The sequence below is a fragment of the Cydia fagiglandana genome, chromosome 14, assembly GCF_963556715.1.
Source record: "Cydia fagiglandana chromosome 14, ilCydFagi1.1, whole genome shotgun sequence".
Classification (NCBI taxonomy): domain Eukaryota; kingdom Metazoa; phylum Arthropoda; class Insecta; order Lepidoptera; family Tortricidae; genus Cydia; species Cydia fagiglandana.
Window position 1 is genome coordinate 17,348,155 of NC_085945.1, and position 18,307 is coordinate 17,366,461.

An 18,307-nucleotide genomic window follows, 5' to 3' on the forward strand; every position below is an offset into this window, starting at 1 on the left:
GTCTAAATATGTGTGTAAGCTAAGTTTATAGTTTGACAAGGTTCTTGTTTCTTTGATTATAACTCTTAAGTGTTTGCAGGTAAACTGCTGCTTTGTTAACACTACTTAGAAGTTAAAGAGAGTACATTTAGTTCTCTTTCTTGCGTTTATCAACATATGCGTTGTATTTGTTGTTATTTAGGTAATATTTCTTAGGATGATCTCAATAATATTGATTTTCTCTTGTTTTTTCTGTAGGATTTGAATAACGTTTAATAAGATGTTACTCTTTATTGTTTAGCTTTCATTGTAAACATAAGTTTCTTTAATTGGATTATACCATGATGCTGGGTAATGAGGTTATACCTATTTTAGTAGCAAATTATGGACTTATTATTATTTAAGGCGAAGGTTTCGGCCCGCCCCAGCATGTTGGCAAGTCCAACAGAAGACTAATTCCTTTTCATAGTTATCTATGGTATTGTTCTATCCTTGAATTATATTACCATGGGAACGAGAATAATTTATACTTCACATTACACCTAAATATGTAACTTGTGCTTTTGATAATATAATTATTTGTGACTATACAAGACGGTTTTAATTATCTTCGCCTCAACTGAACCGGCATTATCCACCTCACCGCTGAACAAAAAATAATAATACTTTCTGTTTTCAATATAAATAATAATATAAAGTAAATAAAGCAACGTTGCACTGACTTTGCAGCAAATATATTATATAACTCCGTATTACACTCTATTCTCTTTGCTTTGCTCTGACAAAGTATGAAACGCCACTGTAATCGTGTAATTGTTAAGGGGCCCACTGATTAACAGTCCGCCGGACGGTATCGGCCTGTCAGTTAGAACAAAATTTTGACAGTTCCGAACAACTGACAGGCCGGTACCGTCCGGCGGACTGTTAATCAGTGGGCCCCTTTAAGAATTTGACAGATCCAATCTATGTTAAAGTGATGATGATGATCGTGATATTACCTGACATCCCATCTTCTGGCTCAGCGCTTCTACTTCACCGTATTTCTCGTAATCTTTGGCCGAAGCATCAGTAAACACATATATCGTGGAACCTTCTCGGCTGTTCTGAATCCCTTGTTTGATGCCAGCCATTGCCATCTCGGGACAGTCGGGATTTCCGTGCAACGTGATATCCCTGAGTTCTTTCTTAAATTTACTTCTATCTTTTGTTTTTGTCCGAAATTGGGTTGCTATAACAACATGAACAAATAAAAAAGCGTAGTATCGATTCGTTTAAAATCGTTTAGCATGACCTGCGTTGTCGCGCGCGACTATTGTTAAGCGCGGCCTCAAGTCGAGTATAAAGTCGCACGCAACATTGCTAAATTGCAAATCATGCTAACTTGTCTTTAAAGAGTAGGCAATCTAAACATTTAATATAGTAATTTGTTCATACAGTATTTTCGATTTAATTTGCTATTTAGGTATTTGTACTAGGTAAGGTATACCTTATTGTGTAATCACTGTCTGGCAAATCTGGTTAGTGGACAAATCTGTCAATATATGACGAGGATCAGTCTCAAACGGGTAATAAACAAACATTTCTCTATCAGTTTAAATAATATTATAATATTTTAAACTGTCGCGTTTTGAATACATATTAACTCACATTATAGACGGGTCTAACGCGAATTATATTCAATTACCTTGATTTACCGACGTTTCGACACAGGTTTCAATCAATCTTTGGGTAATATGGCTCCATCGATACTGTCGATGATTTCGCCAACGTCAAAGTGGATCCCACGTGGGATCGAATTAATATTATTTGTAATAAATAAACTTTAGCCAGTGTACGGTATAAAACTATCAAATTATGGCCTCTAGGGCTCTAGCCAGCCACGGTTAGAGGTAGAAATACCAAATGCTCGTAGAGCACGACGTTGTTCGGTATTAGGGTTATGAGCTCTTGTAAGGTGATAGCTGGACTTTACAAGGACCCTCGTGGGCTACCCGGCGTTGACGCCAGAATGGTGGTTAAACGCGTTTCATGATTAATTTTTCATTATCTGCACACTTCCACATTAATTTACTGCATAATACGCTATCAATATTACACTTTAAACAACACTAATGAGCAAAAACAAAGAAATGAATCACGAGGCGATGTTACCAATATGGCGGTCGACGAATATTCCGACACAGGTTTCACTGGTCGTGGTCGCGGCTGACTGATGTCCCAGCAAAATGTCAAAACAGAGATTTGTGCATCTACCCGACACAATTCCCGATGTCGGTGAGTGTTTCGTGTCGGACTATTGACAATAATTAACATTATGTGTGGTGGGTGGTTTGAAAATGTGATGTCTACCCCAAACTTTTCCATACACTTTTCGTCGGGTAGATGCACAAATCTCTGTTTTGACATTTTGCTGGGACATCAGTCAGCCGCGACCACGACCAGTGAAACCTGTGTCGAAACGTCGGTAAATCAAGGTGATTGAATATAATTCGCGTTAGACCCGTCTATAATGTGAGTTAAATAATATTGTTTAGTAGTATGAGAACTTACTTGGATCGTTAAAAGTCACCAAAACAAAATCTTCAATATGCGAAGAGTTTGAGCGCATCACGGTATCAAATATAGCATTTGCACCCACTTTCACTGCATCTATATCGTCTGTCATCGAGGCGGTATTATCAATAACAAAAGTTAAACTACTTTTCACATCGCAAACACACCTATCTATTACTAAAAGAAACAAAATAAATAACACAAAACTTTCTTTATCTGTCATTTTTAATAAAAACTACGTTAATTTAATTTGTAAAACTGATTTATGTAAAGAAGACAGTACACCTGATAATCAGAGCTTGCTCAGTAAAATAATAACGTTATAAATTAAATTCCATACTATGATTCATACTCTTTAGGGTTCCGTAACGGGGCCCTGTTACTAAGACAAGACTCCGCCGTCCGTCTGTCTGTCTGTCATCAGGCTGTATCTCATGAACTGTGATAGCTAGGCAGTTGAAATTTTCACATGATGTATTTCTGTTGCCACTATAACAACAAATACTTAAAACATAATATAATAAATATTTAAGTGGGGCTCTCATACAATGATTTTTTGCCGTATTTTGCGTAATGTTACGGAACCCTTCGTGCGGGAGACTGACTCGCACTTGGTCGGTTTTTAAAACTTGCTTTTAAAGAAGAAACTAGATATCAGTGATTGCTTAATGAAATAACGCCATAACTTAACAAAATGTTCGTTGAAATTAGGACACTAATACAATGACCATAGAGGTTAAATTGCTTTGAAACCAGTTAAACAATAGGTATTGTAGTTTCATTTGACGCTGACCTAAGATATCAAGGGGACTTTTAATCAACCTATATCAACAATCCTGATTAATACGTAGTCATAAAAAGTTATTGCTAGTTGCTTCTTAGTCTTCTTACTTACGATACTGATAATGAGTATGAAAGTGACACCTTAGTTTGATACGTTTTAGTTTTTGTTGTATTTGGGATTCCCAGAAACCATTATGCTATTTCATGATTTTATTTTATCTAAATTTTATACTTAGTAATCTATTTTAATAAAATTTGAACATCAAAGTTGTCTTTTTTTTATAGCCTATACTGTGTCCCACTGCTGGGCAAAGGCCTCCCCTGTCTGTCTGTCTGTGGGCAAAGTTGTCCTATTTTATGAAAAATACGGTGAAAATACCAATTAAGAGCCCATCGACGTGCACACTAGCGCCACTGATAATTAATCTTGATTATTTAAATTTAACGACAGGTATTTTAAAAAGGGGACCGCTACGTACTGTATTGTGTATTTAAGTACCTTTTAAAAACATCAAACTAGTTTTTATGGTGCTGGATTCGTCAATCTATGCGTCCAAAGTTAAAACGGCCGTTTTGGTTTTGAGGTCCTAGTTCGACGAACGACGACGATGGTGCTGTGATATAATTTTAATATTTAATCAAAAGATACATGTTATAAGCAGTTATCAGTAGATACCTAGAATCCAAACACGTGGCGAGGACATAACGAACTCTTTATGCCTACAAATATAGGTCAAACGCTATCAATAATGCATCCACTATGTAAGTTTGTTGCAAGCAAATGCAACAGAATGCAGGAAACATTAAGGCTCTTCGATTATTGAATTTACCTACTAGCAAAGATATATGTAACTCCGTATAAGATAGGTAAAGTCTAAGGAAAAAACGTGCCTTGGTAATCAAGAAAAAGTCATTCTCGAATAGGTATATGGCGCCACATCTTTGGCCTATACTCGGCTAGATGGCGTTCACAACACCATTTGTTATTTAACAATTTTAACACAAATCAGTGAAAGAACACGGATCAAAGTCATATATAAATAATAAATAAATATAAAAAAACTTATTTATCCATATTTGTATTCATTTTTTAATATTTTTAATTTTAGTTTTAATCGTGTGTCGATAGATGGCAGTAAATTTACTGTGACTACAAAAGTTACTATGACAGTAATCCTCTATACAAGTAAATATCAATGTGCTACTTGCAGAAAATTCTCATAAATAATACATGTTCCAAGTAAAGGAATTTAAAAAAAAAAGTTTTAGGGTTCCGTACCTCAAAGGAAAAAATAAAACCCTTATAGGATCACCGTGGGTCTGTCTGTCTGTCCGACCTAATATTTTGTCAAATATTTTGAAAAAAAAAATACACATAGGTAATAGTTTTTAGGGTTCCGTACCCAAAGGGTAAAACGGGACCCTATTACTAAGACTTCGCTGTCCGTCCGTCCGTCCGTCCGTCCGTCCGTCCGTCCGTCTGTCACCAGGCTGTATCTCACGAACCGTGATAGCTAGACAGTTGAAATTTTCACAGATGATGTATTTCTGTTGCCGTTATAACAACAAATAGCGGCAACAGAAATACATCATCTGTGAAAATTTCAACTGTCTAGCTATCACGGTTCGTGTGATACAGCCTGGTGACAGACGGACGGACGGACAGCGAAGTCTTAGTAATAGGGTCCCGTTTTACCCTTTGGGTACGGAACCCTAAAAACAGTATAAAATAAAGATTTAAATGGGGCTCCCATACAACAAACGTGATTTTTGACCAAAGTCAGCAACGTCGGGAGTGGTCAGTACTTGGATGGGTGACCGTTTTTTTTTTTGCTTTTTTTATTTTTTTTTGCATTATGGTAGGTTGTCTGGAAGAGATCGCTGTTTAGCGATAAGTCCGCCTGTTGTTACCTACATATTTGTACCTGTTCATACTTTTGTACCATTTCTTTTGTAGTGTGCAATAAAGCATTTTATTATTATTTGTTTGTCCTTTCCGGATCTCGGGACCATGGGGTCCCGGACTTTTGGGAGGCGTGCGTGGGGCCGAAGCCAACAGCGCAGAGGCCCTTTAAGACAATTTAATCTAAAAGCAAGGGATACACGTGGCGGATACCATCCCCGAGCGCACAATATGATACATCCGGAGATGGTTCCCGCCAGGTGCAAAGACTATTGCAGTGCAGCACTTTTGTGCTGCGATGGGAACTAAGGTCATAGGCTATTGATTTGAATGTTGGATGGACTGGATATCGGGCTATGGGATGAGACTAGCGGACACCTGCCGTGACAATCAGTCTCAATATTGTTAAAGACAGGTGGTGACTCGCCAACTCATTGAGTGGGCCCCGCAATGGCCGCACGGACAGTGCGACAACAGGGCAACACTTTGGAGTGGCTGTAAAGTTGTCGAGAGGTGAGTCTGCGGTGTGCCAGATCCCGGTAATCCGTTCAGCAGGCCGCCGGCGTTATGACATTTTACACTTCCAACCTGGAGCATAGGTCCCGCTCTTGCGACTCCACTCTGGCCGGCCGGTCAAGGCAAGCACAGAGGCGAGGGCCAGATGAAAGTGCCCTCTGGAATAGGGGTCCGCGGTGTCGCCACTCACCGTCAGCTCGCCACAAGCTGCCCCCGCGGGGTTATTATTATTATTTGTTTGTCCTTTCCACATCTCGGGACCATGGGATCCCGGACTTTTGGGAGGCGTGCGTGGGGCCGAAGCCAACAGCGCAGAGGCCCTTTAAGACAATTTAATCTAAAGGCAAGGGATACACGTGGCGGATACTATCTCCGAACGCACAATGTGATACATCCGGAGATGGTCTCCGCCAGGTGCAAAGACTATTGGAGTGCAGCACTTTTGTGCTGCGATGGGAACTAAGGTCATGGGCTATAGATTTGAAAGTTGGATGGACTGGATAATGGGCTATGGGAGAGACTAGCGGACACCTGCCGTGACAATCAGTCTCAAAATTGTGTAAGACAGGTGGTGACTCGCCTACTCATTTAGTGGGCCCTACAACGGCCGCATGCACAGTGCGACAATAGGGCAACACTTCGGAGCGGCTGTAAGGTTGTCGAGAGGTGAGTCTGCGGTAGCCAGATCCCGGTGATCCGTTCAGCAGGCCGCCGGCGTTATGACATTTTACACTTCCAACCTGGAGCATAGGTCCCGCTCTTGCGACTCCACTCTGGCCGGCCAATCAAGGCAAGCACAGAGGCGAGGGCCAGATGACAGGGCCCTCTGGAATAGGGGTCCGCGGTGTCGCCACTCACCGTCAGCTCGCCACAAGCTGCCCCCGCGGGGTTATTATTATTATTATTATGGTACGGAACCCTTCGTGCGCGAGTCCGACTCGCACTTGCCCGGTTTTTACCTATAGATGACAGGAAAACCTATTAGAAATGTGCAGTCAAGCGTGAGTCGGACTTAACTACTTAGTCTCTGATCCGACCGTTTTTAGGGTTCCGTACCCAAAGGGTAAAACGGGACCCTATTACTAAGACTTCGCTGTCCGTCCGTCCGTCCGTCCGTCTGTCACCAGGCTGTATCTTACGAACCGTGATAGCTAGACAGTTGAAATTTTCACAGATGATGTATTTCTGTTGCCGCTATAACAACAAATACTAAAAACAAAATAAAATAAAGATTTAAGTGGGGCTTTCATACAACAAACGCGATTTTTGACCGGAGTTAAGCAATGTCGGGCGGGGTCAGTACTTGGATGGGTGACCGTTTTTTTTGCTGTTTTTTGCATTATGGTAGGGAACTCTTCGTGCGCGAGTCCGACTCGCACATGCCCGGTTTTTTAAAAGATATTTCATTCAAGCTCCACATAAAAAATACATTGTTAAAAATTAACAGTATGTAGTAGAAATAGGCGCTAAATTCAAATTTTCTATTGGAAGTGGCTGTGCCAGAGTATATCGGTTTTTAGGGTTCCGTACCGTACTAAGACTCCGCTGTCCCCGTCTGTCTATCACCAGGCTGTATCTCATGAACCGTGATAGCTAGGCAGTTGAAATTTTCACAGATGATGTATTTTTGTTGCTGCTATAACAGCAAATACCTACTAAAAACAAAATAACATAAATATTTAAGTGGGGCTACCATACAACAAACATGATTTTCTTTGCCATTTTTTGCGTAAATGGCACGGACGAACCCCCGTAAGTGAATCCGAATCGCACGTGTCCAGTTTTTTTTCTGTTTATGCATGTTTGAACAGTCTGATGGTTTTTTCATATCAACTTACCCTTAAGAGCAAATCATTAAAACATAGGCCACTTAGGTCACTTAGAATTGACCATTCAGTTACATATTAGCACTAGTCTTTACAACATGTCGTTCCGACACTTAGCAGTGATATGTTCACTTTTAATATGTGTATATGCCAAATCTTTCACTTTGGTGATAGATACAACATATTCAATGCAGGACGAGATTGGTATGATAAGGACAAGAATTAGGCCGCTGGTAGAATCGATTGGGAATACAAGCTCAATAGAAAATTTCATCGTTGTACCTTTTAATGACCCGGGTAAGTGAAATTTTCTCATTTTCACTTCAAACATGGCTTGCACGCAATAAAAAATACATTGCATTTTTAGCATAAATAATGTTACCCATTCTTTGTAAGATGCGTGTCAGGAAGATTAAAGATTTATAAATTAATTCACATTTCAATCATCTTCATTAATCAACTTTTATATTTAAGTATTATTGTATCTTTTTCCGGTAAAATTAAATCAGTAACTTTATGTAACTTGTGTGGGCAAGAAAAGGCTTTTAATTTTATATACAACACATAATCCCGATTTCTATAAAATACATATTCAGATTCTTCTTAAAAAAATCGTCAATTTAGAAAGCTTTCATTATACATGCAATAAAATTTAATTATAATTTGTTTTTTTCAGACGTCGGCCCAGCACAAATATTTACCTCAGGAGATTCATTCTTGAAATCCATAGATTCTCTATCCGTTTCCGGTGGCCATGATATTCCGGAAAATTCTCTATCCGGCTTACAAAAGGCTTTACAGGAAAGCAGGCCTGAATCGGACATTTTCTTGTTCACCGATGCTTGTGCGAAAGATGAGGCTAAGTTAGATGATATTGAAAGATTATGTCATATAACACGTAGCAAGGTACCTACTTTTTTGTTTATATATTTCTTGTACTTACCTAGGTATACTTAGGCGACTTCAGCCTGAAGATAATTGTTACCCGTCATTTTGACTTATCATTTTAACAGATTTTTAGTTAAAATTTTCACTTTTACATATTTTGTAAACTGTACGGAAATGACAAAAAGTGAAAATGTGTAGAAGTAGACTTGTGCTAATTGTAACTACGTACGAGGCATGAATACCGTACCAAATTCAAGATTTGCCATGTCTTTATGCGCCAAAAACTATTTCAAATAGCACCCCTGCTTTTTGGATCGGAAAAAGTTATACCTACAGCAAGGGATATACAGAATTTTAGCGTATTGTTATTTCAACTAAGTTGCATCTCATCTATATTGATTGTGGCAAAAGAAAAATCCTAAACGCCTACTTAGAATCTTTTATTTGATGTTCAGCAGATTCTGCTCAGAGCACAGAATAAATAATAGTACTAGATACAGAAGACTCACTCTCTAACAAAACGCGTCTGTCACGATCAGCACAGATATGGCCGCTAGGTGGCGACAGCGCCACGCGCGGCTTATGGCAAACCCCAAAATTGGGGTCGAACGGATGTACTTTTAGCTACCTGTAGCAAAGCGACGAAATCGCGGAGTGAGCCACGCCTGCTCAGAGACAGTTCAGGTTCAGTTCAAGTATTACACTCTTGCTTAAAATTTCTAGAGAGAAGAGACGTTATTAGGCAAAACGTCAGTTTCTTTTAATGTAACGATCAACCATTATACTATTATTGAATGATCAAAATCTGTTTCAGGTGATCGTTTTTATGAGTGGCAGTTGCCCGGTTTCCGAAAGACACAGGGGGAGTCTAGAAACGTACAATACAGTAACGAAAGTATGTTTCGGAAACGTCTTCCAGTTGGATCTAAACAATTATGGAAAGGTAAGTTTCCTTACTACTTACAAATACTACTTATTTACTGTTCCTTCATGATATATTTTTTTAAATCTATAATTGGGGAAATAATTTTTATTCAGCAAATAAAGCAGTTATAATGGTATATTCTTAAATATAACAAAAAAAAAAGACCTCCGCGAGCTGTACCGGGTGCAAAGGTGCCTATCACACTTGCCGCGTTACCGCGATAGATAGCGAAGGCTTTTGCACCAGGTACGAACCCGCGCGAGCATCAGAGGTCCTCGCCCTAATAAAACGCTATGGCGTCCTGCTACTAGTGTTCATAATATACGAATTACAACTTGGAGGTAGAGGTAAAACTAGCCCGCAAGCCGCAAGGCCGAAGAGGCCGGTATCTTTAAAAAAAAAACGGTATTTTTAATCATTATCTTTTAGATAGCCTTTGGGTAGCGGAAAGGAAACTAATGCAACTAATTTTAGAATGTAATATTTATTGCCTCAAGATAATGACGAACTGTGAGCACTTGAATATGTTTTTGGTGCCTACAATTATTTAATAATTTTTTTCAGGCTTTCCGGTTTATGAAAGAAATCGTAAGAGATGGATACTACGATGTAAAACCTTTCGAGCCAGTTACTGACTACCGACAGCTAACAGTGAGTTCCTTCTTTTTCAATTACCTAGTCAAAGTCTACTTGTTATGTTCCTACATTTCTGGGGAATTTATATTCTACTTATTACTTTGGTTTTTCCTTCATAGTTGGTTCCAACGTCATCTCGCTGAGGGCTGATGGCAGGATCCTAGATAAATTGAAGGATTTATTGAAATATTACGAACATGTTCAGGATTTCTTTGTGTTTCCGCTTGGGGGTGGCTTGTGTGGCTCCTCATCTGTGCCAGTGCGGTGCTAACGTGACGCGTTTTGGTATCTTGTGCGAGAAGTGTCGGCCGTCTTTCACGACACGCAAGCCTATCACATCCTCCTCACAAGCCTATCATATCTACACATCCTCCGCCGAGCTCTTCACGGCTGGAGTGCCGGCGGTTCTGGAACCGTCTGGTTTGACCCGCGATGATGGGAAAATACCGGACGGCATGACCCTCGTTCCCTGGAAAATGGGACGGCCTTTGGTTTGGGATGCCACATGCATGGACACCCTTGCGCCGTCCCATCTTCCAGGAACATCTAACAGAGCTGGTGCGGCCGCCGTCGGTCGTCGTCGAGGCGACGGGTGACAAGAGGGCTGGCTCCTACCTTGCGCAACCCATTGGTATTGCCGTCCAGCGCGGCAATGCCGCCATCCTTCTTGGCACCCTGCCCCAAGGCACAGAACTGGAGCCAGTTTTTTATTTATAGGTTATTTTAGTTTACCTTGTAGTTAGTTGTAGCTTCATGTAGTTTTTAATTTTAGTTTATAATTGTTTTTTTTTTACTAAAGTTCTTCTATTACAAGCACACTTTTGGTATTTTTAAGTAACTTATTTACTCTCGAAAAGCTTCATGTGGCTGTTGCTAAAATCCACATAATTATTGTTTAGATTCCAGTGGACAGTTTGACTAGAGACGTTATCGTCTCCGTGTCTGGAGAGCGGCCTGCTCTGCAGCTCTTTGACGAGAGTGGACACAGTCCTCGAACTGAGTCGCTGATCGAAACTAGACAACTGCAGGTATACACGTTTGAAGGGACCATTCCACCTCGTTTAATCTCCTCTTTATAGTCAGCCTACTTTTTTGTAATAGCTTCTTATATTTTTTCTCCAAAACACAGATAGAACCGAAACTACCAATAGAACGGCAGCTGACGGTCACGGGATTTCATTATTCAAATATTTTAACAGCGTTAGGAGTTATCGCCCAGGAACAGCTAGATCATAAATAGACATAATTTGTAAATAGATTTGCCATCTGGTGACTTAAATATAATAATACTTTGGCCGGCAATGTTTTTTTCAACTAAGTACTCTAGATTTATCTACGTCTATGAAACTTTTGAGATCTGATATTATATATGTACATATTTATATTCACCCAATCAGTTGCAAATCCTCGTTTTGCAGGTTGTCAGAATCGTAGGGCCTCACCGAGGTGAATATCAAGCCTCAGTATGGTGTGAGGGAGTGATATCTGTGACCATTTATAAGAGATCGGAATGTCCTTTGGTTATTGGGTTCTCTCCCTTGCACCCAAGAAGTATCGAGGAAACAACATCATCACCACTACCAGGTATACTGCTTCTCTCTTTCATCTAAACTAAACTCTCGCTTCTCGCTTTTATTTTATATCATGGCACAGTTAAAATAACTTCACTACTGTTGCCTGGATTGATATTCTGACTTTAAAGAGTCTAAGCCTATAATCTAATTTTGGCGCCAAAATTGTAAAACAGGAATTGCAATATTACCCAATAGGAACAGTTGGCATCAATATCAATAGCGAGCAGAAAAAAAAATTAGCCAGTGTTTGAAAATATCAGCTACACTTCACTGTTCACTAGGGCATGCTCCCGGGAATTCCCGGTTCTCATATTCCCGGGAATTCCCGGGAATTTTATGGTGTCAAAAGAACCGGTACTGAAGACCCGGTACCGGTACTTCCCGGTTCTCATCATATGACTATTTATTCCCATTTCAATAGTACTAATATTTTAGTACTTTAGCTCGGGACATTATATAACATTTAAGAATGGTACTATGAAACGGGGGACCCAAATAACCTGACAAACTAACCTAGTAAAGTAGGCATTCGCGCAGGCAGGCCTTGCCGTCATATAGTGCTGAGCGCATCGACTACGCTACGGCCGTGTGGCTCGGCCCAGGCGGAGGCAATGTGTGCCGGTTAAAATAGGTTGGACCGCCAATTGAGTCTTTGATTATAATAAAATAAGTCATTTATTAATTCTTATGCAATTATTTATAAGAAAATAAGTAATTCATAAAGATTATACGCTAACAGAAACAATCTCTTAAAAGTAATCAAAAGATGCCTTGAGAACCGGGAAGAACCGGGAATCCCGGTTCCGGCCATGCCCAGAACCGGGAAATGAAATTCTTGGTACCGGGACCGGTACTGCATGCCCTACTGTTCACTGTTATAATTTTAACTTTTATAAAGCTATTAGAAATATTAACATTTACGATTAACAAATTTAAGATTAACAACGACATCTCTCGACTATTACATTGTTATTTGAAACAACAATGTTATAAGACTATTTTCAGGTCGTGAAAGTTTCAGAATAATATTATTTTCAGGTCGTGAAAGTTTCATTTTCGTCCTTGTACCAATGTCCTATGAGTACAAGCTGGGTAGTTTAACAATCCACATGTTAAACAAAGATAGCCAGAGAACCGTTAATTTAATGGAAAGTGAAGTAAGCGCCCGAGTCTACATCACCAAGGCCTATTTCGAACCTGGATGTATATTTAGAATGACTGTAAGTATTTTTTTATAAGTTCATAGAATTTGCCACAAGGATTTATTTTCTTCTTTTCTAGTTAGAAGTCCAATTCTATAATTATGCATGTTTTCTTTTTAGGTGTGAACTCTGGTTTTTCGTAATGCTTGTTTTACTGAGTGCTTTTAAAACTATCACTTTAATATCAGTCCAATGCTTTCCTCTCATTTTTTCTGTTTCCTTTGTCCATTTTTTTTATTAGGTGAGTGGAATCGACAAAGTCTCTTCAGAACCAGTGCGGATTATCAGCAAAACATTAGAATCGCAAAAAGACGGTAATACCTCAAAATCAAATCACTTATTTGTAAACATTTAAGTTCTATAATTCAATTTGAAAATTCTTGTTTTACAGATTCTTTTTTTTTTGACTTTCCTCGTTAATACTTTTCGATTTTATATTTTTTATGATGTTCTTCAACAGTGACAAGAGCATCTTGGTCTGCAGCCGTCATTGATTCTATAATCCCGGAGACTTCTTTAACGGACTATAAGAAAAACGCAACAGTTGCGTGTAAGGTCACAGGATATCCTCAACCAATAATCTGGTGGGAAGACAAAGATGGACAGAAGATGACAGCTGAGGTATGAAATGGCTTAGAAAAGCCACTTTAATAAGAATCTTACTAAGTGCATTAGTAAATAATATATAATTAAACCAACTGAATCTTAAAAACATCACCGGATAAAAAGGCAATTGTCAAAGCAGTATTTGATTAGGTTAATTACTAACCATAGCTATCGATATCTGTCAATATAGCAAAGATGATGTTGTATGATGATGATGATGAAAGATGATGTAAACTGGACCCGCGAAACAAGTAACCTACCTGAGCCTGAAATTTCAATAAATAATGGTTTTCTTTTATTTCAGGATAGTCTGTTGCAGTATCCTGCAACATACATAAGTTATGTTTCAGTACCGAATATAAAGGAAAATCAAACATTAACATGCAAAGCTAGTACTGATACCGGAAGTGATTCTAAAACTACAGATCTTTATGTATACAGACCATATGTTTTCCAAATGATCAAGACGCCTGAAGGTACAGTATCGTGACAAGTCTAAAGTCATACTTCACATTTGAACTGTTACCTAATTACCTATACCTAATGATAGTAATGATTTACTTTACTCATAAAAACACGCAATATATTTACCGAACTTTAGAAATAGAAATAGAAATTATGACTAAAATATTGTGTCATTTTTAGATATCACTATAGAATATGAGGCAGAAGGAAAACTATATTGCGAAGTAAATGCTTATCCGGAAGCAGTTATAAAGTGGTATCACAATGACAAGACTGTAGTATTTACTACAAACGAGGCCGGAGATGATGATTCTACTTTTAATCGTTATGATGAAGTAGAATATTTTCAAGAGGATAATGCGCTGGTTATTAGGAATATGACTTCAAAATATGTTGGTACATACACATGTGATGTAAGAAACGGTGCAAATGCTGTGTCATATCCCGTTGAAGTCAGAATATCTGGACTTGGTACGTTTTATTTCTCCGATATTCAGACAATCATTTGTTAAAATTAAGAATTTAGTTAGGTATTTGAAAAAAATATGTCTTTTTTAATTAGTGTTATGTCTGTTTAATTTCTTGTTGTTACTTGTTGTGTTTTTACTTTCCAGAAGTGCCTGTGTTAGAAATGTCAGAGACAGAATTGACTACACATCTTGGCGACGAGGTTGAAATGGCTTGCAGGTTTGAATTTATCAATTATATTTTATTAAAAAACGACAATTTTACATCGATAAGAAAATTATTCTTTAAATGCAATGCAGCTGCTGTTCTACTCACATACTTATGGCCTTTCAAATTAAAATACCCAAAGACTTACTGTAACTGTAGAGTTAGTAGAATTTGTTATGATGCATAATTATTATTTAGCTTGTTTATGGAATTCCCTATAGCTAATAAATCTTTTTAATCTGTGTACACTCATTTAAACAAGCTCTTATAACCAAACAATTTTCAGAATATCTAAAGGCAGGCCAAACCCAATCGTAACTTGGAAATACAAACCCGCGGACACCTATGATTTTACTGATTTACCTAAAGATATTGAAATTGAAGAAGAAAAACTAGTCATTGGTGAAGCAAAATCGGAACACAATGGGATTTATAAATGTGACGCCGTCAATGAGCAAGGGCAAGATTCCCGAGAAATAAAATTGAGAGTTATTTGTAAGTTGCAATTTTTTTTCGCGGTTTCTCTACCTATATATTAGCTATTAGCATATCAATACTGTTGCTGTTGTGATATGTTTGATTTTTAGGGTTCCGTACCTACCCAAAGGGTAAAAAGGGGACCCTATTACTAAGAGACTCCGCTATCCGTCTCTCCGTCCGTCCGTCTGTCTGTTACCAGGCTGTATCTCATGAAACGTGATAGCTATAGACAGTTGAAATTTTCACAGATGATGTATTTCTGTATCCGCTATAACAACAAATATTAAGAAAGTAATAAAATAAATATTTAAGTGGAGCTCCCTTACAACAAACGTGATTTTTTTGCACGTTTTTGCGTAATGATACCCTTCGTGCGAATCGCTGGCCGGTTTTTTCATATGCTTGTCGTCGCGGGTGACAAGCAAAAGTCACTAACACCATTGAAATTATTGGAAAATAAACCGTGTTACAAGTGCAATAAAGTGCATTGTTACTTTAATTTTTTGATAGTACTTAGTGACTTTTGCTTGTCACCCGACGTTATGTTCTGCGATAAAGGGATTAGTCAATGGAAATTGAAGTAATATTACGGATAATTACAAGCATGAATGTTTTAAGACCCAAACATCTTAACAATGACGAAGGTACATACTTATATTGTGTTTGACAATCTAAGAGAAAAGTACAAGTACAACCTAATATGTCCAAAGGCAAATAACACATTGTACTACAAAAGCGCCTTCTTTACTTCTATACGTGTATTTAATGCCCTGCCAAACTATATTAAAATGTTAGATGATAACAAATTTAAATTTCAACTTAAACGGTTTCTTACAGAAAATGTATTTTATAGTTTAAAAGAATTTTTCGAAGCGATGGAAACAGCGAGTGATATGTATTAATGATAAGATTAGATGTTTGTTATAATGTATATAGTTGTTAATTATTTTTAAGGCTATAAATTGTACGCTCGAAACCAGCAACTGTTGATACTTTCTTGTTGAACACCTTTATGTACCTACACAGTTTACAATAAATAAATTACTTACTTACTTACTTACTTTGAATTTAAACTTTTTAATTTTTAGATGCCCCTAAAATAGAAAACGCAGAAACAACTACACATGATGTGTTACTTGATAAAATGGTTACACTTGAGTGTTCCGTGGATGCAGAGCCGAAAGCCACAGTAAGGTGGGAGCGTGCTGACGGCACATACTTTCCTGATGAGAACCATATTGTGGAAGGAACTAACCTCAAGTAAGCAATATAATCTAAACTCATATAAGGCAACATACTAGCCTTACTTACGTACTGGTGTGAGTGCTGTGGCGCAACGACCCAAAATGGATCTTGGCCTCCAACACCAAAGGCCGCCCTGCTACTCAGCCCAAAGCCGTTTCTGTCCAGTCGACGGCGCCGACTTCGATAGGGTCTTTCTGCACTCTGCAGTCTGGAGGACGTACTCTGGAGTACCAAGTGGCCGAATGCCGTCTGGACGCCCGAGGTACCGCTGGAGACACGAACATCTAGCCATCATACTTAAAACAAAAACACATCTCTACAACAAGATAGGTTTGAGATCGAATGACTACGAAATGATTTAAGGGTTAAACAATCAAATGAAGTCATGAGGTGGTAAGAACATTATGAATGAAAAGACCGCTTGTGTAAAATGGACATATGTATCTAACATTTGTTGTATTTTAAGGTTTGAGGCGCGTTACAATGATTCGGGATCCTATCGGTGTATTGCAGAGAACGAGGCTGGCACTGCCGAGAAAACCGTTATCGTTAATGTTTTTGGTAAGAAATTGGTTATCCGCTAGCATCGAATAGCGGAATTATCAGTACTGCTACTTGACAATAGATGTTCCAACGACCGAACTCAAAATGCTCAACAATTTTCAGCTAATATTATAATCAGATTAACCGGAACTCTGTTTTCAACTCCTTCTGCTTTTAATATTAGTTGTGAATTGTTGGTCAATACAATTTTCGTGAGTCGCGTAACAAGCGAATTCTAGTATCATATCAAGTAGCGGTACTGATAACTCCGCTACTCGATGCTAGATGTCGACTGCGAAAATAATAGTCGTTTTGGTACCAAAACTGATCTATGGAGTGAGCACTCTATTCATACTATATTTCTCTATGCTAGGGCCTAGATAGCGCTATTTTGAAAAAAGCTATTGAAACTAATTGTACTCGTATTTCTTTTCTCACGTCAATTTTCATTTCAGTCCGTCCGTACATCACTCCAGTGGCAAAGACTGTCACCGTAAGGACCGGGAACCCGGTAACGCTGTCCTGTCGCGTGGAAGAAGCGAATCCACCGCCCAACATCACTTGGAAGTTCATAGGACCGGATAACCGGATGAATATACTATATACGTGGGTATAGCCACAGCCTATAAAACAATAAAGTGAATAGTCATTCGACGAAGCCGTCTATAGACCGACCGCTTAAATGACTCCTCGCCTGCGCGGTACGGGGGCGCCGGGGAGGGGTACTGCGCAGGAGAGGACTTATTTAAGCGGTCGGTCTACAGACAGGGCAATCGTGCGGGGTGCGAGGGGCGAAGGGTGGGTCGAGCGCACCTGAGCTGCTTACCTCGCCATTTTTAGTAGCTCGGTACTACTTACAGGGCTAGCGAGTCTTATAGTAAGTCAAGTGCAAGTCTTGGGCATTTGTTTAAAGGTCTGTGACAACCCTACTGCGTTCTTGTGCGGTGTCGGCGTTTACGCAAACATCTAAGACGTCGGTCCACTGTTACTCTTTACACTGTGGTAGGTATAGCTACCCTAGTAAGGTCGAGGATCTTACGCGTAATAGGTGCGTACTAATTAGCTAATTACCTCTGTGGCCATGAGTAAGCCAAGCCCATTCGATTCAATTTCGAACAGAGCTTCATTACTTTTGTTTTATTTGAATTCGAAATATCTTCCATCCATTTTTACCCAAACTGAAATGGAGACCTTCGTCAATGCTCGGTCAGTTAACTAGTTCATCCTAAGACCTCACTTCTGGTCGGTCAGTAAAAAAAATAGCGATCATTTTGAGGGAATTAAAACTGGATGGCAGGCATGGACGATTTATTCCTGTTGTCATTATTTTTTTGGTAAGAAATCCTGTATTTTGCTTTTCCAGAAATGAATCCGTATTTTTGTCGGAGTACGTTATAAGCAGAGCATCGAGAGCGACAGCCGGGAAGTACCTTTGCTACGTCAATAATACCGTGGGTTGGGACGTAGTCGAAATAGTTGTCAATGTAAAATAACCAGAAGCGGTATCA

At 38.9% G+C, this 18,307-nt stretch overlaps 1 protein-coding gene across 1 annotated transcript; it reads left to right on the forward strand.

Moving 5' to 3' along the window:
- Positions 1-7,614: 7,614 nt before the first annotated feature.
- LOC134670903 (hemicentin-1-like) lies at positions 7,615-18,307 on the forward strand. The gene is made up of 17 exons (XM_063528722.1): positions 7,615-7,857; positions 8,237-8,466; positions 9,263-9,391; positions 9,938-10,024; positions 10,909-11,037; positions 11,428-11,593; positions 12,622-12,803; positions 13,027-13,099; positions 13,246-13,406; positions 13,696-13,867; positions 14,037-14,327; positions 14,471-14,543; positions 14,818-15,026; positions 16,100-16,271; positions 16,723-16,817; positions 17,255-17,405; positions 18,163-18,307. The coding sequence occupies exons 1-17, from the start codon at positions 7,659-7,661 to the stop codon at positions 18,290-18,292; spliced, it is 2,649 nt and encodes an 882-aa protein (XP_063384792.1). The 5' UTR covers positions 7,615-7,658; the 3' UTR covers positions 18,293-18,307.